Genomic DNA, 27,256 nt, shown 5'->3' with positions numbered 1-27,256 from the left:
ATGTCAGTAGTATATTCTTGTTACAATCCTTAGTGGAAGATAATATGTTTATATAACATGGTACAACAGTCAGTATCATTACTGTCTCTCTGTATAGTGTCTACTGACTGATGCGTCCATAATTAGTAAACATAAAGCTTATACCAGAAAAAGAAATGAGTTTGCTACATTTTACTTTGGGTCTCAACTGAGCTTCAGCTTATGAAACCAGCTGGCCTGGAACCAAGACAGATACAGATTTAAAGCAGTGTTATTGGCAAGCTATTGACTCAGTCATAAAGTAACTGTGCAGCTCTGTGACATACTGGAAATGCATTAGTATTTCAAACCATAAGCATCCAAGGAATTGATTTAGCTAATGTCCATATGCGAGTAAATGGGCTTGTGGGCACTGTGATTGAGATGAAGGAAGGGAAGAAGGCCAAAAGAGTTGGTATTTGTTTGACCCTTTAAATGTTGTTAGAAAAGTTGTCTACATTGGGCACTGTTTCTCTTGGCCATGGGGCAACATAGTGAAAGGGGTACCCTTTATGAAGCTAGTTTAATCATAAACTCTGTATACTGTATTGGCTCATATTAATATTGAACAAATTGTTGGAACATAATTTCAGATTTGGGGGATATGTTTTAAGAAGGGGGGCTTTATAGTTCATTTCATCTCAAATCTGATACAATGTATTGGCCACCGCTTGATAAAATAGTAAGAGAAAAGGTGACTGATGCCGCTAGCTGTTAATTTTTCCTAATACAAATCTTTTCTGGCAGGTGCAAAATGTTGGCCACATGACTACAGCTAATTAATCAACAGGCCCTATCCACCTGCATGACTGCACTTTGTGTGAGACTCCAACAAAGAGGCAGAAGTTGTTCTCAAGAATGAAAAATGGTGCACCTCAAAGTTTTCCATGTTTGTATTATTAAGCAGTTTGCAGGGTCATATCAATAGAAAAGTATACCAGGTGTGAATTCCTAGACCATTAAAACATTTAAGACACTATCAAGAGTAAAGAACGCAAAAATGTGTACTGTGTATATGTGTAATTTTCCTAACAGATAAATGAATCCAGTCTGTGAAAAAGGAATAATTATCAGACACTGATTTACTCCACAATACATACATGTACCGTACCTACAAAAATAATAAAATACAGCTTGTAATGTGCCCCTTTCTATTGTTTATGCTTGACAAATTAGCTTCAAGCCAGAAACAATACTTAACTGTTGCTTAACCCTTTAATCTCTGCAACAGATATGATCTGCCAGTGCCTATGTTGGTATTTTTGCTTACTGTGCTGTCATTTCTTGGAGTATCTTCAAATGCCTCACCTCCCTACAATCAGTACAACCTGAGCTAAAAGGTGATGTATTTCGATAAACTATAATAATTAATAAAAGTATTAAAATTGTATCATAAATGAAAAGTTCTAAAATCAGACATGTTTTCAAAATATTTTACTAAATCTACAAAAAAACATATTGATCAAAATGATTTCTAAATGAAGAAACATGAACAAAATATTTCACACTTTCAACACTCCAAAAGTTATTTTAACAACATACTTTTTTTTTAGTTTTTGGGACATGCTCATTTTTATGAGCAGAATGTAAAGTGATTTTCATCTGTAATAGAAATGTGTCACATGGTGCTCCCCTGACGTCACGTAATGTCATAGCGTCATCACGAGCGTACAATGTAATGACTTGAAAGACAAAAAAGAATAGATGCTCCAGCTGTTATGTTTTTTGTGTGAGATACATTAAACAAATCATGTAAATAACCATCTCCCGTAAACGAGAGAGCTCTGTTGTCTTCAAAGTAAAAGAAAAAATTAAAAAAAATTAAAAAAGCCTCACCAGGTATCTTTCATCATCTTTCATCCCTGGAGTGCGGATAAGGTGGTTCTGCTCACCCCTCCAGTCACCAAAGCGACGAAAGAAGTAATTGGAGAGGAACCGGTTGATGGGGTCCCGGATTATGTTGATATAGACCGGCTGCTCTATTCTGAACCTTACAAAGACAAATAAAAACGTAAGTTAAGACCTGTACAGAGTAGTCGCCTGCCAATTCGAAGGTTGGTCGTTCATTCCCTGGCCCTGCAGTCCCATGTTGAAATGTCCTCGGGCAAGACACTGAACCCAGAGTTTCCCCTGATGCTGCGCCATCGGAGTGTAAATGTGTGTGCGTTTTTATCTGCTGAGGAGGTGGCACTTAGTACGGCAGCCTCAGCCCCAGTGTATGAATGTGTGTGAATAGTTCCTGTACTATGTAATAGCGCTTTGAGTAGTCGTTAAGACTAGAAAAGCGCTACATAAGAACAGTGCATTTACATTTACATTAAGAGCTGCTGGTTTTGAAAGGATGTTGCTAAGCATCATTGTACATCGGGGCACTACTGTACCTGGTAAAGTTGAGAAAGTGAACATGCCGTGTGTAGAGGAAAGGCTGAGGGATATTACTGATGTTCTTCATGAGATCCACCTGAAAAAACACAAAAACAAAACAATTAATTTGATGTGTCACACAGAATTATTAAGTGTAAAACACAGTATACAGTATATCTTTATCAATGGCAATCATCTGAGATGAGTTAAGATCAAATCCTAAATGCCAGTGCATAACCTTATGGTAGAAATCAAGCAATTATCACATTATTAGACAATAAACCAAAGCATATGCAAGCTCCTGACAGACGGAACGAAGAGTTACCATCCCAAGTTGTTGCATGTTTGAACTGATCATGGATAAAATGCTAATACTTTGGCTGTGTGTTTATCTGGCTGTGGGTCTACCTTTTTTTGATTTGCAGAATCTTCCAGTTCAGAATGACCTCGTCACAGTTGCAACCTCTGCCTTGACTGCAAAGTTTCAGATTGTTTTGTTCATCTAACAAGATTCATATGTCATGCATAGGAGAAAGCCAACATTTTAAAGCAGTTATCAAAGATTCTTCTTCCTCTGCTGCTATGACAGATTAAAAAACATCCCAAAGGTGTTCCAGGTCTGCATGGAGTGGCAGGCCCACAGTAGCCATAACAAACATAGAGATAGCCTAGTAGTTAAATATACAGTGCAGATCCCTCACATTAGCTCTTTGACTGAAGGCCACGCAACCTTGACCTATTTCTTAGTCATTCCTCTCATGAACCCCTCCATATTGGAATAATTATGTACGTTAGATCCAGATATCAAAATCACACACAGTATGTAAGAAATAATTGACTGTGTTCATTATGTCTCTGTACAAGTGGAGCACACATTTCTAAATAATAAAAATAGGAAAAAGTAAAAATAGTTAAATAAAGTGGAATTTTAAAAGGGTAAACACAAAGTAATAATGAAAAGCAGCTGGACACTGTGCATGGGAAATGAAATAAGTCCCTCTGCTACCCAGACAGTAACACACATGCCAAGGGCAGAACCCAATTGGTGACCAGGGAATGGGGGGGGGGAAGGGAGACGTTAATGTGGAGAAACAGAAGATGAAGAGGCTTTAACAGCAGCTGTGATAGAAACATCTCATCTTAGCTCTCAAACACCTCCATTGATCCAGCTGTTTTGAAAGTCCTGAATAAAAATTCCCAGGTAGGCTACTCAAATGGATTTCTTCAGGCTACTTCTGTGAAGCTGAACTAAACAGCAGCACATTGAGCTAAATGCTAATGTCAGTATGCTAACATGCACACACTGAAGGAAAAGTGTGTGTGTGCTATTTCAGGGACTGTGGACATCTGGCTTGAGGCAAAAGACATGGAGAGCTGCATTCATCTGAAAATAGCAAGGGACCAGATAACAATACAATAATACTTTCTATTGTGTGTGACAGCTTGACACAGTTTCAGTTTATGTGTCCACACTCCATGATTTTGACATTTAATACTATAGGATAAAAGTGTTAGGAGTTTAGTTTTTTTTATTCTTCAGGCCAGTGAGAGAGCAGACTCTAGCAGTGTTTTTTGAAGGATCAATTGCACAATCACACAGCCATACTCTCCGTGAGGACGCATGGTGCTCACAAAACCTTCATTGATCCGTCAGATCAAGCTGTGGCAGCAGAAAAGGACACCACCTGGAAATAAGGGATATGTGTAATTCTGCTATTTCTAGGTGATTCTCTGACAAGGCTTCCGGGGGAGATTCCAGAGAACAACTGGACGAGCCAAAACCTCTTTCAAACAGTCTATGACTAAAACACTTTCAATGAATCATTCCTTGGAAACAGGATCTACAAGCTGACAGAGAGGAACAAGCCTGGTTGTTTCAGAGGAAACACGTACAGTAGTAGCAAATATAATGACAGAAAAAGAAGAATTGATTGAATTCATTTGTCTGAGTTTAAACAGGTAGCTGTTCTTAACACTAACCAACAGGATTGAAACACACTGTTCTTTCAATTTCAATGAGTTGATATGGGAAGCAAATACAAAATAAATAAAATATGAATGCAACTCTTCCCACAGAATACTCAAAACAATAATCCTTAAAAGTGTTTTCCTAAAAGAAAATACCATACATAAGCACCATACATGCTTTTTATCTTATTGGTAATCTATCTCTACATTAGCTGTCTAATTCATATAATGTATTCTGTCCTGTCTAAACAGACTGTATCACTCTTTAGGTAAAGATAATTTCAAGCAGAGTGCATTAATCATCTGAGTTTGAATGGTCTGCTCTCATAAACTATGTATAAGCCATAGGTCACAGCAACCTTATTTGGACAACACTAGTAATGTGTATACTTGTTTATGTACACAGAGATGTAAATCTGAGGCCCCGGTCAGCTCTGAGTTTAACACTCCTCCCTCTTCTCTATAAACTCACTGTATTTCACTCAGTCTGCTTCCACTTTGTGAATCACTGCTATAATAAAAAAAAATATATATAATAAATTAATTCATTACTCAGGGCCCCTTCTCCGTGCTATCTGTCTTTTCTAATAAATTTCAATTCAACCTAAAAAAAGTTTATTTTCCGCAACCTGCCCCCCTTGGCCATTAGTCCAGACCAATTAGCCCAGACTTAACCCCTGGTGTCCGCTCCCCTACGCCCAGGTTGATGTGCAGACACTGAACACATTTGGCACATTTGGTGGGTGAGTGTGTGTTATATGACCCACCCCTTTGGTCTGTCTGGCCTGACCCCCTCTTATTTACCAAGGAGAGCTGAAGGGAGACAGAAAGTGGAGGACAGTTGGAGATTCCAGGCATACCTGCAACCCCACGACTCCAACCCCCTCCTTTCTGAGCCCCCGTGGCGGCCACACAGAGCTCACCAGGGGAACGGAGGAAGAGCACAAAAAAAAACACAGAAAGCCATGACTGCTCATCTGCATTCAACTCAATCAACTCTATGTGTCAAATAAAAATTCTTAAATAACCCACGTTAAAGGTAAATATGTGGGCCAGACGTTATAGAAAAGGACTCCAAGAGGATCAGTCCACCTTTTACAAAAAACGTCCATACAAAGCTTGCGTATCTGCTCAGAGTCTTTATACAATGCACAGGAAGTGAGTGCCTTATTCAAAAATGAAATATCCTTAATTTAAAAACAAAAAATGGCTTACATTAGGGAAAAAAACACTACTTGACTTGAAATTAGAGTTTTAGCAGCCATTTCTTCTAACCAAACATAAACTTCTTTCAGCACCTAATCCAATGCTCTGTAAGCGACCAAAGGCAAACTGTTGCTTCAAGTGTAGCTGGTGAGATGCTACTAGGGAATAACTGTTTATAATCTTTGTTTGTACTGCAGGGGCCAGCCACTTTCTGGTGGTTGCATATCTGTGGCTGATAATGCAGATACACAAGGTTCATGGCTGAAGAGCATCTATCTGCCGACGAATGTTTTTGGTAAGAGGAAGGAAACAAAATCCCACATGAACTACGAGAAACTTACACTAAAGATGCTGTTTCACCCTCCGGAGGAAATGTCTTATACCTCTCTCTCCCACACAGCCTGTTTGCTCTGTGCTGAAAGGGACAGATGGGTCACTATATACCACAAATCTGCAGAATCACTGCAAAGTTCCAGACAAATAAGGCACCTTCACTTTTTGGCAACCCACAGACACACAAGGCTTCAACCCTGGGCAAACCCATTAGCGGACTACTGGGAGACCCAGAAGGAAAACAGTCCAAAAACTGCAGTCTCCAGCCAGAACCACAACTGATGAGACAAGCATCTCTAAACCTAGGAGCCCCACGTCTGGATCTGCATAAATTAACACAGAAGTACATTTGCAAATAAACAAAAACGGACACTAGTATGCACACAATCAATCGGAGGAGTATTGCTTGGGACTATTGACAGAGATGTTTTATGTCCAGAGAAATAATGGGTCTGATGGTGTTATGCCACTGTGTGAGCAGCCAGCACTTCAGGGTTTGATTAATGGATAAACAAGTAGCTGTATTCATTTTGACAAAACGTTTACACTAACTCGGTCAGTAATGGTTAAAAGTGGTTAGCAGTAGCTAATCCCTTAAAGATGCTGTCAATGTCATGTGAGGATGTGAGTCATCACACACACGATTTGGGGGGGAATCAAATTTTTCTGCCAGATATTGCAATAACGATTCGATTTGCAATATTATTTAAAGTTTAGCTAGATTTCAATATTCACTGTGGAACAGATGAAACATGTCATGGAGCATTAAACAAGGATGAGAACATAGATTAAGTGTTTTTCTTTACTAAGCGTGGAACAGTGAAAAGTAAAACACAGAACATTTATCACAAAAGCTGAAGTTATTTTAATGAAAAAAATTTCAATGAAAAAATATCAGTACTTTGCTGTAAATTTTTGGTGTGCCTCAGTTTAATAGTAGCATCTACATATAGAAACTCCTACAATCATGTTAAAATCATAAATAAATGAAATATTTCCTGAAAATATGACATTTCTGCAAATAATCCGTTATATGTAACATTGATGGGCGCACTAGCAGCCACACATGGAAACAACAACTCATGGTGGTAACTCTCTTTTGTTTTGAGCACATCACACATTGTACAAAATAAACAACTGGACACATACACACTTTATTTCTACAAACAGTTTTATTAGGTATTTGACTTAGTTTTCTATTTGGGTAAACACATTTAGATAACTTTGTCAATTTAGCTCATTTCAGAATCCTTGTTTCAGTTACATTCTGTGAAATGAATACCTTTCTTTCTGAGGTATCAGTTCCTGGGGAGTTGATATTGGCGGTCAGTGGCTGACAGACAGAAGGACCTTCAATTGACTGTAAGCTGTTTAAATAGGCAATGGATTATTGGACTGCACCATGTTTTCCCTATATCACTAGGGTGGCAGAGCATTCAATTTTAGAGTTGTGTTCTTTTCTTTGCTAGTTTTACTTTTCATAATTATTTGATTAATGTATCCTTGGTTCATATTAGGTAGCATTGGTTTAAGATAGGTTGTAGTTATTGTGGTTTGTCTATTTAATGTGTTTGTCTAACCCCTTTGTGTCCGAATGGCCTGATCAACAGCTATATAAGTTTCCCCCATGTCTCAGTCTTGTTAGGTCTGTTTAGTTTGTGGAGGTATGTAAAGTCCAGTTTATGTTAGGTTATGTTACCTGAGTAAAGTTCTGTTTAGTTGACCTCTTTTATGGGCCCAGAACCTTCTATTTTCTGTGAATTAGTTGTTGTTTTTCAAAACCTACTTAACGACTCCTCATGACTGCCGGCTTGGTCCCTCACAGTAACATTATGCCAGCATTTATCTTATGAAAAAAACATTAAATATAAAAATGAAAAGAGGAATATAAATAGTTAAACCAAATGTTTTGACAAACATTCAACTAAATATTCACATTAGATTTAAATTGCAGTCTTCATGATAAGCTAATTGCATTCTTTCAAATCGCAATTTTGACACCGAAAACGATTAATCGTTAAGTCCTAGCACTAACCTCATCTCCCATCCCTTACCTGTTCATGTTTCGTGAGACGTGTTTTATTGTGGATGTCAGAGGAGACCAGGTTGAACTGGTGTTTCTCAGCCAGTAATCTCAGCAAGATGACCACCGTCCGGCTGCCGCACTTCCCCACACGGTTATAAACCACCTGGCTGGGGAAGGGTAGCACCTGCAGATACACAGAAAAACATAAAGAAAAAAAAATTAAAATTTAACTGAACTCTCTATGTTACTCTCACTAGGGTTAAGGAGAAGATTTTTCACAAGTACAGATGTTGCTATATGAATTGTACTGATATGTGTTGTATTTATAGTGCATGTTTTAGGGCACCATAGGTCGAACAAAACTGGCCATAGAAAGCAGTTACGGAAGGGTTACAATGTGTGAATGTGATACGAAGAACAGATAAAAGGACAAAAACTAAGAAATTTCATTAAGCACTGGCTTGATTCTCCTGTGTCTCATCCAACGACCTTTAACCTTCTGTTAAAGGATCTACTCTCCCTAGGGCTGAACTCGATTGACCCTTCACCGTACACACACACACACACACACATACACACACCAATTAGGTTAAGTATGCATGGTTTTATTCTTCTCTGCAAAGCAATACTGACGCATCTCTTTAGTGTTATGACACACGCACGCATACTCACTCACTCACTCACTCACTCACTCACTCACTCACTCACTCACATACTACACTAGGCTACAGCATGTACTGTACACACCTCATTACTCAGCAACTAAACAAGTACCACAGCAATGATTCAGAGACTGAAATTCAGTAAAGTGGAGTGTGATTTTACACACTCCACTTTACTGAATTTCAGTCTTTTTTCTCTTTGGAAAACACACAGGCTGACAAGCGTACTAAACATGAAACTCATTTATCAAAAGGGCAGCAAGAATGCAATTTGGCAATTATTACTAAGGGCCTACAAGGTTTATACAAGGGCCCTTTAAGAATGAAGGCTATCCAAGCAAATTTACCATTAGGAACAAGAGTGACAGAAAATTAGGGCCAGTTCAAGAAACTAAGGGAACGAGAGACAGGGAGGTCACTTAAAAGACATCTGGAATATTTCTTTTAAATGTGATAGAGATCTACCCCAAAAAACAAAGGCAGGTCAGTTTTATGTTGCCTCTTCTCCCTCATACTTCAAATAAAGCTTTCCTGTAAATCAGATGGGGGGAAAAGCAATGAGTGAAAGGTTCTTGTTGGTCTTCCAACTCTGGAATTGTAATTTTGCTTTTTCCAGGAGGAATTTTCTGGATAGCTGAAAAACTGTGTGTTTGGAAGCAAGTCTCACTGAGTGTATTAACTAGCTCACTGGCTCATGGGGTGGTTAGTTTACAAACAAATTGCCTAGTATTGAATTGCTGACTCAGCTGCTTTTCCACGGTTGATGAATACAATTATTATGAATCTTTAGTTAATCTCAGTGCTTTGGTGCTGCAGACAGTAAGAGGTCAGCATGGCCACACACACTTGTTGATTTTGTCTAGTCTCCTCCAAAAGCAGCAGTCCCACCCAAGCACAAGCTTTGTAAAAACAGTAAGAGCCTCCCTGCATGTTTCCCAGAGCCAAGAACAAAGAAAGCAAAAGTAACAACGAGATTGAGAGTGAAGGAGTGAGAAAGGGAGAGGTGGAGAAAAAGTAGAAAATTACAGCATCGGTCTGACATCGTCACTGATCCCACGTACCGCTTGTTTTTCATATAATCAGAGAATTTTCCGGATGACATTAGAACCGGTTTGATGTGGAAAAAAAGATGTGTGGGTACATTTGTGCGTATCCAAGCTTACGTACGTTTTGTTGACAGGCTTGCTTCAGCATGAGTCACTTACTTTGAAGCAATCTTATATATCAGATATGGTTTAAAGACAGACACACACAAATAATTTTATAGATTAGAGATTGCTGGTGTCTAACGGTCAAGATTGCAATTACCCAGTTTTGGGGAAATAATTGGAGCAGATAGGAAACGGTTCTCATGGACAGCAGTTCAACATTCCTCAGTATTTGCCAAGTAACCACAGTCTTCTCAGCTTATCACAATAATGAACCGGGTGAAATCTATTTAGTACTTTGCAGGACACTATTCCCCGCTGATACAACGACAAATGACTGTGTCAGACCTCTTTAGCCTGATGTTGTAGAACCAAATAATAACATTAGAGATGACATCAAAAGTGTAAAACCTCCTGTTGGCATTGACATCGCTGAAAGGGCAACCTTTCAGTTTGCGCTATTGAAGAAAAAAGTAGTCCCGCACCTTTTCCTCTCTCTGTCACACTATCACCTCTTACTTTCTCAGTATCCTTTTTTTTCTCCCACCCTGCTCACACACTTGCATCGAAACCTTCAAACACATCATGCTGTTTTGAGACATTTTCAGACATTGGTTCAACAAACATCTATGAACTGTTGTCGCACCCATTTCTGGAGAGAATGAACAGAATTCTGCCTCCGCCAATTAAACAAGTTGGAGAACATGTCCTTGTTCGCCACATGTTGGGACCAGAGCACGCACACTCAACCATCTTCCAGCTGCAGTTTCTGAAAACCTAACCTATCTAACCTGCACTCTGATTCTGTCAGTTGCTGATCCAAAGCGTAGTGGAGAACAGTTTCAGTCCAGGCACAGTAGAGATTCTCAGCACTTCCTGTTATTAATGATCTATCCATTTATCTCCACTCCCACCCGGAGAAGGAGCATGGGAGTCTCACTGCTCTAAGTAGCTGTGACAGCTGCTGGATAGTTTCTATCCAAATATGTTTGTGTGAATTAAGATGAAAGGATTTTGGATGGTGGAGAGGAAATGGGAAACTTTGACTACATTTCCTGACACTGCTTTATACTTGAACGCAGGAAGTTAATGTGTATGACAAATGAAGATCAAAATGCTTTTATTGGATAACTAATAATGTGCATGTCTTGCATGGATATAGATTGATAATGATTGATGAGGATATTCTGAATGCAAATGTCTTCTGGTTTCATTAAATATGGAAAATATTAGCTCACATCATTAAAACTAACATACTCTTGTCTTTGGAGAGTCTTTAAAGAGCTTACAATTGCTTTTTAGATCAAAATCTTCTGGCATTGCCTTGAGAATTGTAGTGTATGAACAAGATGATATAGAATAATGCTATGTTGGCCTGTTCAAGACAAGAAAAACAGGGTGGGAAATGTGCTTCAAAAAGTAAATACACACGTGTAAAAATGTAGAGGACAAATTCTTGCTATGCCTCCATACACATAAAGCCTAATAATAATAATTTTTATTCTGAGAGCTTTTTGGTTTTTCTATACGCTTTCATTAACGTTGAGCTTTCAATTCGATTTCTAATCTTACTAATCCTATTTATTTACCAGAACCTCAGCCTTCTGCGTGCACACGCTGCAATGCGACCAACCTCTGCTGAAATAGAAGATCAATATCAGCTGTAGTAGGACGTTACAAAAAAACGTTCATAAGAGATGTGGTTTATTTAGTGCTTGCCACTGACATGGCATAGCATCACCTGTCTTATATGGAATCAATCAAAGTTACCAGTGAATGCATAATCACAGTCAGCCTTGTCTGTGTCAATGGAGGGTTCATGTAATTAGTAAAGCTACTAAATCGTAAGTCATTCAGGCAGTGCAAAAGGAAGGAGAGAAAAAAAGTTCATTGATTTTCAAACTTTGGGAACTTGGTGGGGCTTACACAATAACAGTAGTTTATTAAATTGGTTTTAGATTGTATATAAATTGCCATATCAATTATTCACTACCCAAATTTAAATCACATTTCGTTTCATTGGCTGATAATGTTCCATTTACATCTTTACCAAACCTCCTTGACTGCCTTAGGCTCTTTTTAGGGGGATATCTACTGTAAGATATCAAGAGTGTTTTCAGCCCTGAATTGTGTCTGGAGCTCTTCAGGCCATTTAGAGCCTAGACAAGCTCCACCAGTCTCAGGACAGGGCAGCCAGTACTACATGTAGCCAAAGAGCCAAACCATGGGGGAAAAAAGTCCAAAACAACACAAGTTGCTGCTAATAAAGCTTACTGTTCTAAGCTGAGAGCAATAACTGAAGGTGATCCAGATTAGAACTGCAAAGATGTATTGTATATAAATATGTATTAATTCTCTTAGCTTTTTAACAGGGTCTCTGCAGGTTTCACCAAGTCAATTTAAGACTTTTTTAAGACCTTCATAAGACCATAATGAATGAAATTAGAGACCTTTATCACAACATTAACTAAGCCCTAAATTCAGTTTTACACCACGAAATTAAAAAAAAAGCATTAGAGTTGCACGGATTGAAAAGTAAGACTTGTTCAAAACGATATATGACCTCGAACACACTCCAGCAATTTTAAGACTCATCTTGAGCTATGGGAAACACCAACCAACATTTTTCACCATTTCTTTGACATTTTATAGACTAAACAACTAATTGATTAATTGAAACAATAATTGACTGAACAATCGACAATGACAATAATCATTAGTTGCAGACCTAATCCAGGCGATACTAACAACAAATCTTTGAAAATGTCTGCATTAATTACTATACATTTGGAAAGAAATGTTTTATTCAAAAACTACAGTAGAGAAATTTCTCACAAAGTAGAAATGTATCTTGATCAGTCTCCTCTGTGTCGCAGAGACTTCCCTATCCATTATAATCACACATTTGTGTGTCAAAATAAATTCCAGAGCTTCTGTGTTTGGATTATAATGTAAATACTACTTTTAGAATTGTTCAGAATTGACTTATGACACAGTAAAGCTGTAACACTCTCAGCTATATCTTCAATGGGAAATATTTGTGATTTATTAGATTTTATTTTCATTACATTTGAGCCTGGTGTGGAATCAATGACTGTTTCATAATGATTTCCCCAAACAAAACTGGACTCAAGAAACAACTTCTCCACAGCGTTCAAGTCAACCACAGCTTGTTTCACATAAATAACACTGTTATCTGTATGAAACAAGCACTGTGGTTGTCTTAGTGGCCCGAACAGACAAGTAAACACTCACACACAAATAAAGCCCAGATGTGACCTTACTGAACAGCTGCTCACATCAGCCCCAAACAAACATGTAACCAAACTAGATGAAGTCTCAGGTTAGCTACGTGCTAAATGTTATCCCAAACCAAAAAAACAACACCGCAGACTATTCAATCACATTATGGAAAAAAAGACAAGGGGATCAAATAGTTGAGGAATGAGGTGAAAATGAGGTGGTGACTGATTAAACAAGGAGATAATGAACAAAGGGCAGGCAGAGGAAGAAAGGAGTTGGCAGGGAGAGAAATAGGGAGTATAGAGGAGAGATGGTCATGCAGACATGCAGCTGGATGAATACAAGGACTCTGTGTCAGCACTGTGTGTGTGTGTGTGTGTGTGTGTGTGTGTGTGTGTGTGTGTGAGAGAGAGAGAGAGAGAGAGAGAGAGAGAGAGAGAGAGAGAGAGAGAGAGAGAGAGATCATTACTGTAGCACTGGAGCCAGGTCTAGTTGGTATTTAGAGAGAGTTTGCACGCAGATCGTTCACACAGACCTAACCCTTATCCTGACTGGACTGAACTGGCTTGGAAAGGCTGGGCAGCACATTAGAGACAGAGAGGGTAGGAAAAACATGTAAGGTCAAAAAGTAGAGAAAATGGGATCAAAGAGGAGAAGGAGTGAAAAGGGAAATGACGTAAAGAGAGATCGAGACCAACACATACTCTTGGAGATGGGGGTCCGTGGTCATCCAAATATGTCGATTTACCTGCAAAGACAACAAAGTTTACATGTTAGGATTCTCACATACCCACAGTACAACCACTTAGTATAGAAGTACAATTTACAGAAGAGTCAAACATCTTAAGCACAAATAGTGAATAGGTATGAACTTCAGTGTAAAGAAGCAGGTATTTGAACTGTATGTTTGTAACTAGTTTGAGAACCGCAAAGATGTTGAGAATGGAGTAAAGAGTATTATGTATGTATTACATGTATGTAATAAAGTATCCGAGCAAGACAGTATGCAATGGCGATTACCCAAATCACATGTATGTATGTCCATAAAAAATAATGTATCTGCATTTTTTTCAGAAAATATGAAAGATGAATCAACCATTATATCAAGATAAAACTTGCCACTTATTTGTTAAATAAGCATGTGATCCACTTCAACTCCACCCCTCAAAGAATCGGAATCGAGAAACGATAAGAACCGGAATCGAAAGGAAGAATCGGAATTGGAATCAGAATTGTTCAAATCCAAACGATGTCCAACCCTACGAAGCATTGCTTTTTTTTTTTTAATCATGCCCGTTAATCAAAAGCTTTGTCATCCTTTGCCAAAGTCACCCACAGAAAACAGCGTAGTTCTTCTGCATTCCCTCTGAGGACGTCACAAAGAGAGTAACAACCTCTTTATACAGTATATATACAGTATATTGAATACTGTAAAGCTGTTTTATGAGGGAACAATGGAGCTCATTCAAAGCTGCCCCACGCTTAGGATCTGTGCCTGCTTTTTTGCCCACTCTCCAAATCCACTCCCTGGCTTTCAGACAGCGGCCTTTTCTTTGGTTCATCCAGACACACAAAGACGCATCACTTCCCATCAAATATACAGCATTTAGGTGGCTCGCCCAGTAGAGAAGGAAGAAGACAAATTTAAGAGTGTGGGGCAAGTACAACTCTAAAGAGAAAACTATGTATTATATTACATAAGAGAATAATCTCTCCTTGTGTCTCTGAAATGATCAACACACAGATTGAAATAGCTAGAACCAATGCATGATCACATATGCTGGTTTATAACCAGTAAAAGTTTCCCACTTGACACACACTTAGAGATGTTTCTGTATCTTTGTGCTGGAAGTATATTGTATGAATGTGTAACTACTGTTTATACATGAGAAAGTGGTGCGTAAGCTTTAAGTAATTAGCCATACACTGAGCTACAATCTGGCTCGGTTTGGCCCTGTTACAATATCACACACATATACACACACTGCAGTTATACTCTACAAAACCTGCTTAACTTTCTGTGTGTGTTGTGGCTCATTAATTCGTCAGGAGGTGGATGTATAAACTGACACAGCTGCACTATGCTCACCCTCAGGTGTTTTTTAGACTCGTTTTTTTTCTGGCTGCATCTGTCTTTGTTTCTCTTTCATGAATTTATGCAGTTTTCCGTAGGAATGCTGAAGGGGGGTTTACAGATCTTCTCCAAATCATCGGAGGTCATGTCAGGGCGAGGATGCAGAGAGGCAGACTCTCTCTCTGTTCCTTCCTCTGTCATCCATCAGGGACAACCACCCCCCACGACTTACAAACCCTCCCAACCTCCCCGTGTGTGCTTCTCATTAGCGTTTTAGATAAGGGATTGGAACTAATTTTTCCAGGGTACAAGGATCATAAAAGCTGACAGCTGTCGCACGCCCCCACTACCCACAGAGAGAGGAAAATTAACTTTAAGAGACACTGTACAGTCTATGAACTCGCCAACCCTATTGTCCCCTGAGCCACTGTTATAATTCAGCATAGTGGATGACACTGTCTTGGCACTTTCTGGCTTGATTAAGAACTATTTAAATTCCAAACAGCCCACTAAAAGCTGTATTTTTATTGTTCTCAGTGTTTCTATGATTTATTATTACCAATCTATGGTGTGATTACTTCCCTCTGTCCTCTACACTGCTCCATCTGTTCGTACAAATACACAGGAATATTAGAATTCAACAATTTCCTTGAAACGATTGCAATGCTCCCAAGAGATAGGGGTCACTGAATGATTGGATGAGTATTAGTCTCACTTTACCATCAACACGCTGCAGAGGGAGGCAGGTCTAGCTAGTTGACATTGCATTACAGGATGGTAGGAAAACATGCTCTGGTGTACTGGCATTTCTTTAAACCAAACAAATATTAAGGGCGGTGCTAAGCTCCACACGGAACTGCTGCAAAATAGTCGTGTGAGAAAAAAACTCACAGATAGTCTAGCTAGCTGTCTCAATTTACCATGCAGAGGTCATAGGAGCAGTCAACAATAATCCTCTTAAATCCAGAGTTTAAAATTCCAACACCAAGAAACCAGAAGGAAAAGGAAAATACATGCATCCGGTGGAATTTCCCGCGGCACCAAAGCAATCCCGGAAGTTGATCTTACACTATGGGCCTCAGAGTCACCAAACATCAACCCAGGATGAACGGATTACTGTAAATAGTCCGGCACATAACCCACTGTAAAATACAGATTTGTTGTTTCTACACTTCCGTTTTTATACACAGATTTGTTTAAAATAAAAAAAATAGACATAACTTGAGTGAGCTTTAGAGGTGCTGGTAGGCAGAATGTGTTACATTTTAACAGATCAAGGCAAGCTACTTCCCTATGTGTTCAGTCGTTGTGCTATTATTTAGCCGTCTGCTTGCGTTAGTTTCATATTTAGCATCCAGATGTAACAGTGGTATCAATCTTCTCATATAACTCTTGGTAAGAAAGGGTCTTTTTCTTCACATCTGTGCCAATGGTCCCATTATTTTATAATCTGTCCATGTCCCTATGGGAAATTGTCAGAATGACACCTTCATCAAAACACCAACGGAGGAAATATCTTGTGGAAGACTGGTGCTAAATCTCTCCAGTAGAATTTCTTGTTAAAAGACTTGAAAAAGCTATGCCAAGGAGCACTGGAACTTTTAATTTATAGGCACTACTAATAAACAAGTCATAAACGGTCAAGTGAAGAAATAGTTAAGTCGGAGAGGGCAAAAGGCTAACTTAAGAAGTGAAGGAAGCATTCCCAAATTAAACAAAGGTCATCTTTGAACATCCTTATGTTTATCTCATGTAGTGTTTGTGTGTGTGTGTGTGTGTGTGTGTGTGTGTGTGTGTGTGTGTGCGCTTGCCTGCGTGCATGTGTGATTGAAGGAAAAACTAACTGGAGTATGGGTATGCATGGGCCTGTACCTAAATGGTTAATTGGATTACTGTGTCACAAGACCATGGACTCGCCTCTGGCTAAGAGCAGCTGCAGAACCATTACTAAGTACAATTATCTAATCAATACTTCAAGATGAACAACATAAATCAGTATTGCAATAGTTTTAATCAGCATATTCTAAAATAATCTATCAATATAGTCTATATATTTCCCAGAAAATTGCAATAAAATGAAATAAAAATAAAAGACCAAACAAGCATGTAGAATCCTTAAAGCATGAAGCAGATTGTTGTATTGTTATATACAATCTGTGCCATTGAGGGATGACAACACACTTTGTAAGTGGGTGTAGCTTCCGCAACAATAGAAGACCTGTGTGGCAAATAAAAGCACAACGTCTCCACAAATCAACACATATTATATTTTTTTCTGAACCACACATGCAAGTAATTCAAGTTAAAAGCTAATACTGTCCAAGCTGAAATATGAATCAATGTGATTTATATAGCAGAACAAGATGTGAAACTCTGTGAAGCTGATTATTCCCATAAATGTTGTTTTCTGCCTGAATAAAAAAAATCCAACAGGATCTACTTATTGTGCATCTGGTGAGGGAACCCATTGTCAAACTCATTATTTTTCCCCATATATTTTAGGAAAACAAACTCTCTCACCACAGCAAAGAACTATCAAACATCTATATCCTTAAATTTGTGTGTGCAGTGCACACTTACTATAAACCGTGCATATTAAAAAGAAGAAGCATCCAATTAAACTTCAGACAAAAAGAAAAAGGTACAAAACAAGGCCAGCTGCTGCCCTCTGTCCAGGAACTTGTTAAAGCAAATTACCACCTACATCAATTAGTCACCTCATTAGCTGATTTTTTCACTCCAGTGAAATTATGACTCTTTGACTTTGTTGTTCATTTAGGGGGGTTAACTTACAACAACCTGTAAGCTATGTCGGTCACATCCACGCTTGTCGTAACTATATTTCTGGCTCCGGCACGGGCAGGAAGATGACATGCCATTGTTGATCCATGCCCACAAATATCTGATAACCTTGGTTGTTAAAACATAAAAATAAAGTCTGAGATGTGGAAAACATTTCAGAGATCTGGATTCAAGCAGAGAAAAGGCGAATGCAGAAAGAGTTTTTAAGTAGAATACTGCCACAGGATTCATCTTCTTTGGCATGGAAGACACATAGCTGGGGTCTATAAGAAATGTATTTATTCAATGTTGAAAAAGGTTTGATGATATTTCCTGACAGTTGATTTCACCAAAGAAAACTGTATGGTGTAACGTAGAGATCTCTACTTTTGTCTTGGGAATAACCTATCAGGCTTTAACCGAATCATCCCAGAACAATTCCTTAAGGCTCTGGAATTTTCCCTTTGGAGTTGGCCTGCTTCAGGAATGCTACAGTGAGTTTGGGAATTTCATAAACATATATTTAGAGCATAGACCACTTCATTTTCTTCGTGAAATTGGCGAGCTAGCTAAGTAGAGCTTAGGAAAGAACACGTCCCAGAATAGACCGAGGTGGGAGCGGAAAACCACACAGGAATGGCTGTTGACAATAAGGCCAAGAGGATCGGTACAGTGTTGAAGTTAAGAGCCCTTCGCTTTGCTGTGGGACACAACTCAAAGCAAAGACGGAAGGTTACAGAGCTGCTGCTCCGGAATGTACTACAAGTATGTGAAACCAGATTACAGGTTCCACACACTGTGAAGACTAAACTCTCTCATCCTTAACCACATCCGGCTGTAGTTTCTGCATCAGACGGAAATGAAAGAATGAAAGGTGTGGGCTTATTTCAAGTTCCTAAACTGACTTTCTTCTAGGGAAATAGCGCGTCATTTTTAAATTAAACATGAACAGGGTGGATAGACAGATATATAGCTAAGACAGTCTGCACTGCAGTCTAAAATTACATAACTTCTGCCTGATCCAGCTTTGTGAAACACCCAGTTAAACCAAATACATGTCTATGGTTATAGTCCTTACTAAATATGTGTGCCATAATAGAGAGCATATGCAAACAAAGTCAGTGTGTAAGAGTTACATACACGTTTTTATGTGTGTGTTAGTCTGTGAAATGTGTGTTTGTGTGTGTGGTCAGCCAACCCTTTGATTTGGAGTGAGGGAGTGGCCCTCCATTAAGACCTGTAGCTCGACCCATCTACCCTAATTACAGAAGGGAGTTAAGCAAAGGGTCAGGGTCTCCACCCACTACGCCCTGCTTCATATTACCCCTCAGTCACTTGAGAATCAACAATGGTCAAACAACTTTGTGATATAAATAGAAAGGCTATGCTGTTACTATGTTATTGCAGGTGCCCAACGTAGGGAGACTAATTTGTGGACTTATTGCTCCCCTAAAATTTTGGTTACTTAAATGGAGTAGAAGACACACATGCGTACAAATGTGCAGGGGTTGGGAGACATCAGGATGACAGTCAGCATGTAATTTGTGGACACCGTATACTGTACGACATGAATGTACCGCTGAACTAATGACCCAGCAAAGCAGGGTTGACTCGGGTAGCTGTGAAGCCCAGAAGATATAAATTAAAGACATATTTGCATACAAAAAGAAGAAATGCTTAATAATTTCCAATTTCAAGAAAAAAGAAACAGGAGTGACTTATATGAGAAAATGATTCATGCGTATGCTTGTACATTATGTTTTAAAAATAGTTCATAGTAAACTAGCGCTGTAGTTGACAAAGATGCCACATGACAAGCCATGGCATTCATAACTGGCACACTTTAATGTAAGGAACACATTTGAATCAAATCTTGCATATTTCTTTTGGTTCATTTCAAACTTTATTTTGAGAATAACGCACTTTGAACTCTCAAACTACCATCGGTAGATTTCACAATAGACAAAGTTAACTGATCTATGAGATCCCAGCTGAGTCATTCAAGGTATCAAAATTTGAAGAGACAGTTGATGAGGCTGAATGAAGATGAGAAAAAAGGCAGGCTGTCACAGAGTCATTGAGCAGCACTGACTGCCTCTGAAAATCAAGCTTTGAAATGAAGAAATGAGCCATGAAATAGAAAATTGGGCAAACAGTTGAAACCCTAATAGATGTCTGACACCACAAAGCCAAAGTAGGAGAAGCAATCACTCATCAACTAGTCAGGCAGCAATGGAAATGCTCTTTGTCCATGAAGTCATGTAGGCAATCATGTCTATATTGCCCAAATAATAAGAAAGATACGTAAAAATCAGAAATTACTGTTAATTACAGGGTGTGATTCTGTCAATGATTTATGGTAAACTGCATTCTCCATCAGCAAATTCTGGACAAGTCACTTCTTCTTCTTCAGTGAGCACCGGAGTGCTTAAACGTCTGTACTGTCATTCTGGATATGTCATTTTGACTGACCAGTGATTTTCCCACACACCTCTCAAAATGACCTATGGTTAACTTAAACAATATATTTCTGTGTATATGACATTGATTCAAAACAAAATCCATGTAATTTCTGACTATAATAATTTAAGATTTAAAAAAAAATGGTGGACCCTCATACAACAACAAAAGCGGCAGATACACTTCAGCAGCCAACCCATTAAACCAACCGCAACTTACCTCAACTTACTATCATCAAGTCTTTTATTGGCTGTCTGATTAGCTTTGACTCTGGCTGAGTATGACATGAAAACACAGTAAATTAATCTGACTCAGTACTACTAAGTGCTTCTGTATGAAGTATAAATCTTATGTTAATTACAACAGAATTTAATCTTTAGTTTGAAAAGAAATAATATTTTGTTGTTTTTGCTGTTATGTTATGTTGATTAAGTGTTTTTACACATTATATTAACTGGAAGCTTTTACTGTAATAGTCTTGAATTTTACCACTGCAATGGTTCAGCTACAACTGGGACAGAAGGGTCAGCCTGTGAGTGAGAGAAGCCAGAAAAACTCGGTGCATTAATTGTTTGTTTACAATATAGCTCATTTGGCCCTGGGCCTCAGCCAAGCTAAATCGGTCCATGTTCTATTTTTTGGCAACAAGCTTGTTTATCACTATATTCCTCTGCTTCATTGTCTATACGGAGCCTAGTGCTGACTGACAAAATTACTTTCCTGTGAAATGCCACTGCAATCTGATTAAAACGTTCCTGCTTGTGTTGAGATCTTAAAGGAACCCACTAGCACTAAAACAGATATATGAACTGGGATGAGAAAAAAGGATTACATTGTGTTATTACAACTCTTTTCATCATGACAATGTTGACATGGTAAAAACAGCCGGTTGTGGGAACTATAAACTATCTACACCCTTGTAGGATTCAGTGGTGATGCTGCTGAGTCCCAAATAAAGCATGTTATAGATACAGTAAATATGGAAAAACACAAAGAGATGGGTGCCTAGTGGCACAATCATCACCAAACCAGATATTTTCAGACTGTTGGTGAACCAAAATCTTAACATGCAGCTAGTTTGTATTTTTCTGGCCTGTCATGATGTTGAAGCCATGAAAGGTTCTTTTTTTTCTGCCTCCTCTGTGAATAAACTAAAAATCAGCCATTATGAACACCAAGGCTGGGCAACTACTGCTGTTACATGTCAAGAATCAGTGCTTTATATGTTTAACTGTTCCACACAAACACCAGGATGTACCTAAATGGCACAAATCTCAAATTGTTCCAAAAAAATGGTTCTTGAGTCTCAAACCTGCAGGATTTCTCCCACTGTATGGGATTTCACACTGAATGTCAGCTATCTGCTTGCTTAAGGTTTCATGCTTGGATGTGCATGTAGCCACTGAGAAAGCCTGGAATCTGAAAGACCAGCAATGTGTTCTATATCACAGTTGGACAGAGCAGCACGCTTTAACCCCACAGCCAAGGACACGCGTCGAAACAATCGCATATGTGAAGAGCCTGAATTAGGCCACAACATAGCAAATCAGAACCTAAAGGAACAGTTTTTTCTCTGTCTCTCTCTGTTCTCTGTCCTCCTCTCTCTCTCTTGACCTGACTGCAGTTTGATGTTGTAACCGACTTGACTGGGCAAATGCTCACATCCGATGGCGTCTGGCACTACGGAGGGGTGTTAAACACCAGATACTGACCAGGGTTCAAGAAATAGGCCTTTTGGAAAAAAATAAAAGTGTTGCATTTATAATTTTGTTCAGTGTATGAAGCTGGAGCCAGCAGGTAGTTAACTTAGCTTGGCATAAAGACTAGTAACAGGGGTAAACAGCCTGGCTCTGTCCAAAGGTAAGAAAAATCTGCCTTGCAGTGCATTACCCTATTAGATTTAGGGGTAATAGTATTTCCCAAAATGTAAAACTATTCCCTTAACAATCTCCTCTGTATTCTCGTTAATTTCTCTTACTAAATTACAAGAAAAAACAAACAGCATACAGGTCTGCAGACTAACATTCATGCACACATGCAAAACGTCTGTGTAGTGCAATGTAAATCACCTGCTTTTCTGCTCCCTGTGGGACACTGTGGGGGTGTGCATAAAGTTCTGGGAATGGAGGGAAGACAAGAAAGTACCATATGAAGGAGGGATCTGAAAGAGCTAGTGAATTACTACAGAGAACCTGAATTCCTCTGGGTTTGTCATGTGATGGAAGATTCAGGAAAAGCAGCTGCTGTAGTCTGCAGCACAGCGAGGAAATGAAAAGAAAGAAAGTCAGGGGGAGGGACAGAGAGGAGAAGAGTTAAGAGGGAAATCGGAACAAATTGTTATCAAATCAGTTTGTGAGCCCTCAGTTGAGGTCAGCAAAAGAAGATGAATTGTACTTTCTGGCAGCTAGCGCTTCCTTAATGGCCTAAAATGCCTTCAACAGAGAAAAACATAATGATTCCACCAGGAAGCACACACACAGACACAGTATATACAGACCTGTAAATACAGTATGTACTGGAACACACACAATGACTGAAATAAATACAGTACATATTCAAAAACCATCCCAGCAGTTCCTCTGTCTAATGTTATCTAGTGGGGTTATTTGTGAAAGAAAATGAAAATTAGGAACTTAAACAAAACACACTATGATGAGTATTGGCTGTAATGTTCAAGAACTATACTGCCTATTGAGTGTAATAGGATTTTATTGCTTCCTGACAGGAAGTGCTGGCCCAGGGGCTCAACCAGCTGTTAGAAGGACCCTTGTCTTATGGACGATGACAGGAGATGCATGCATTCCTCCGTATACAGTTATAAGCTACGACAGAACTTTAATCATAGCAATGTGCGTGTCCATGCGTGTACGTGTCAACCATGTGTGAGTTACATATTGAATTGAAATTTATTTTGATGCCTTTAGTCTGAAGTCTAACATCTGATCTCATCTCTCTGCGGCGGCAACAGCAGTCCTTATCAGATGGCCGAAGACAGTGCAGCAGCTTGGTCCTGTAGAACAAACATGCTGCAAAAAGAGAGCCTGTGTGGTGCTAAGTCTCACACCGGAGTGAAGGACAGAAGAGAGGCACTTAAAGAGAAGGCAAAAGATTTCTGAGAGATACTGTAAAGGACGGTGGTAGACAGAAGAAATGATGGAATGGAACAAGTAAGCTTTCTGGATGGCCTTGTCAAAACTGAGACCATGTCATAAAATCTTTCCAAAGGGGGGAAAAAGTGAGTGTTCCACACAATCTGTGACTGTAGTCCACTGAAGTGTGCTACTTTTCTCATGGGCCCCCACAATAGACCTTTATAGGACTTGGAGTGGTGTGATTTCAGCACACAGATGATCCATTCCAGACATATGGTATATTAACGCAACACATAAAGGTCAGGAACTATCACCTGCTGTCAATTAACAAGACACATACCAAAAGGATTCAAAATGTTAAAATCCCCCAGTAAGTTCCACGAATAAATTTGTAAAATGTATTACTCCTGTTTTATCCAATAAATCAATGCTGCAATATGTTCCTATGCAAAGGTTACAGTTACCTCTTTAACACCATAAGAACAGAAGACATACACTCATGTGCTGGGGCATAAAAAACTCAAAATCTGAAAGCCACAGCCTATATAACAAAACCATCATCATCATCATCAAAGTCCTATTTATTCACTGTGGAAATAGTAAATACTAGTCGGTCAAATAAAGTATAACTCTATGACAATATATAACCATGGCAGCAAAATAGATGTGTAACAGTGCATGAACAAAGTAGGGAAAGTGACTGCACAATAAACCCCAAACACAACTGTAGCAATGGAAGTTTCACAAAAAGACACATTTGCCATAAACTGTCAGTGCAATCAGGTGCCAGAGTCAGAAATGTTTCTACTCACTGCTGACAGAAAATCAGACCAGGAGCAAGGCCAACACTAATCAAAGCTGCATCGTGCCCAAATGCCAGGAGGTTTTCCACAAATGGCCAATAGCTGATGTATTTAAATGAGGTAATTGCTGTACTTTAATCCCCATAATACATCATCATTATAATCATGTACTGGTAATATTTTTCGTACCTAATTACCACTTTGGAAGAATTAAACTCTTCCAAACCATGATTTTCCTTCTCCACCTGTTTTCGACTCTTTTCCATACACAGCCGTGCTGTGCAGATGCAGTCTAGTTGCCAGAATGCTCAGGCTTTGTTTGTGTGTTTCTGCAATCATTTCAAATGCACACTCGTATTTAAAGTTTTTAAAATATCTGTCTGTGCATGCGTATTCGGTACTTTGCATGTATGTGGTGTGTGTGCTTTTACATGTATTACCAGAGTCTGTGAAACCCCAAACCTCTCACTAATTATACACTTGATGGTGGCAGTGCCCTGGCCTTCGTGCCTGCATCATCTGTTACATAAATACTAATTTGACGGAAACTGCTGTCGGGCTCCATCTTGGTCTGCAGCGCTGGTCAGTGCCAGGTTAAACCGCTGCTGGACCGGGCCGCCGCCACTCCCTTGTTTTGTGATCAGATGTTCAGAATATGTATGCATATGTGTGTGATATATAAAAGACAGCGTAAAAAACATGAATGTAAAAGTAAGGTGTGTGTATGTGTGTCTTGTTTGAACATTTGATTGCACGTACAGTTTGTATCCGTGTGTGAGAGGGTAAAAAACAAGGACCTAAATGGCCAAGAGAAAAAAAGTGCATATGTGCATGCATGTGAGTGTGTATGTATGTGTGTGAGTGTGTAATGTGTGCAGGGACATTTAACAGTGCCTGTTACCAAAAGTCACAGGATGTGCGTCTGCAGCAGAACACCTTGTTCCCCATGACATCATCGTAATGCCTCCTGAAACTCCACACACATGTGCACGGACGCACGCACGCACGCACGCACACTTCCTAACACGTTATTTTTTCCCTACCCTCATCAGGTGCCAAATAAAGTGCATTTGCCATGTGTCAAGCACATGTTGTTGATGGTGATATGCAGCAGTGAAGAAGAAGAAGAGAACTTTAACCAATGTTTTGAATAACAGTTGATGTATCACATATCATGCTTGCATAATAAAAAACATGTTTACTGTCTACAGACTACAAAGCATCCTAACTGAACAGATTCTTTTTTAATAGGAAAATAAAAGCGTTTTATACAACTGAAGTGAACAATCTAAATGGAGTGGCAATGTTTGAACAGTCTGGTGATAATGCAGTGACAGGCGTTTGGCACTTCAGTGGACCACAGTGGCCAGAAAGACAGCAAAGAGCAACAACCCAGCAATAAACAACAGATGGCAGCTCCCACTTCCAAGAACAGCATAGTATTTATAGATGAAGCCTTTGAAACTGCAGTAACAATCAGGACATTTTATAATCAATCCAACACCATCACACATCACATTTAACAGCACAATCTGAAAGCTATAGTGTGCACTGTTGACCATTGCAACAATAAGAGCCCCAATGAAATACATAAAACAGCTACAGTCTACAGCAAGAGACAATGGGAAAGTTTTGTTTTTAGAACCAGCTGTAACAAAAGATTTGAAGTGACTAAATTGAGGAAGTAATAGTAGCATGTGTAGTTGATTCATGCCCATGGTGCATAACATTTAGAGGCAGTTAGATCTGGACACAACTGGACAGATAAAAGCAGCCACCTGCTGGAGCAAGTCATGTAGGTGTTTGACATATAAGTGTTTAATAAGCAAAAACATAATTTTTGGCTTCCTATTAACAGAGGTTCAGTAAACTGATTCATACTGACTGTATGATTTACAGTTTTTTGGTGACAAAAGTAAGTGGCAGGAATTTGTAAGCATTTTAAAGACTGAGATGAGGCTCCACATCCGGAGTTCACTAGTGGCAATGTACAGATGAACAAGAAATCTTTTCCCAATTGCCAATGAAAATAAAAATAAAGGTTAAACCAGAGCCCTGGATAGAGCCTGATGTAATTGCATGGAATACAGATTGTTTTGTCAAAAAAAAAATCTTTCCTGACACTATGAGTCTCTTTGAGTCAAACTAAGTCAACAAACAATGCTGCAACTTGTTCTAATGCCCTTTAACATAATCTATAACGCGACGTAATCGTCTAATTTCCCATCAACTCTCATTTCCACACAGCTGGTTGGACCATGTTGCTTCTTTCAATACCACTTTGTAATTAGTGTAAAAAATAAATATTGCTTTTATAAACAGTGCTTATTGAAACAATAGGTCCTTAAGCTGCCATGACATAATAAATCTACCTGATTATGATAAAGAGGAATTCATTAAGATAATAATGGCACTAATGAGCAGATACCTTTTTGTTGACATGTTTGTTTCAACACAACAAATGCGCAGTGAGCTTCTGAGCATCACTACATTTTGGTCATTCTTTCTTCGCCAACTCATGTGCTAATATTGGAGCTTGTCTGGCACCCAAAACCTAAACCACAAGCTCTAAAGGAGAAGCTGTGTAGAAATATACAAATATTATTGGTCATAAGGAACCCAGTTTCCTTCATAAAATGTGTTTCCTTTCAGTGGCAGCAGAGACTAAGTGTATTCCTTCTCTGTTTCTGTTTCTATTAGGGGCGGACGGAGGGTTGAAGGTGCTAAATCTCCCTTGGCTGTGTTAAGGCAGGGATACATAGTATATCACATCTTGGTAAGAGGCAGCACACTGAAACCCTGCACTTTACTCTCCCAACAGGCACCCTGCAGAGCCACTCTCCCTCACACACATATAGCTACTGTACGCACGCAACGCAAGGCAGAGGCAAACAAACAGCATCCACACGCCAACGCTGTTGATTCATGCTAATACAGGTCTGGTAGAGCTCCACGGTGTTAAGGTGAGGGAAACTCTCTCACCCTTGACTAGCCTCTCGGGAAACGTGGACATGGCTTCAAAATCAGACAAAACACTAGCTCACAGAGAAAGCTGTGAAAACAAATAACTAGCTTTGA

General features: G+C 39.1%; 1 protein-coding gene across 1 annotated transcript in view; it reads right to left on the bottom strand.

Annotated features, from left to right (window-relative positions):
• usta (uronyl 2-sulfotransferase a) overlaps positions 1-27,256 on the bottom strand; it is a 50,695-nt gene that overhangs the window by 8,003 nt on the left and 15,436 nt on the right. The window contains exons 2-5 of the mRNA XM_034900215.1: positions 13,673-13,716; positions 7,944-8,099; positions 2,400-2,479; positions 1,855-2,008 (exon numbers count right to left, since the gene is read on the bottom strand). Coding sequence (XP_034756106.1) covers positions 1,855-2,008; positions 2,400-2,479; positions 7,944-8,099; positions 13,673-13,716 — 434 coding nt within the window. The remainder of the gene's footprint in view (positions 1-1,854; positions 2,009-2,399; positions 2,480-7,943; positions 8,100-13,672; positions 13,717-27,256) is intronic.

This window comes from Etheostoma cragini, chromosome 18 (genome assembly GCF_013103735.1).
Source record: "Etheostoma cragini isolate CJK2018 chromosome 18, CSU_Ecrag_1.0, whole genome shotgun sequence".
NCBI lineage: Eukaryota > Metazoa > Chordata > Actinopteri > Perciformes > Percidae > Etheostoma > Etheostoma cragini.
This window is presented reverse-complemented; position numbering and strand designations above follow the sequence as displayed.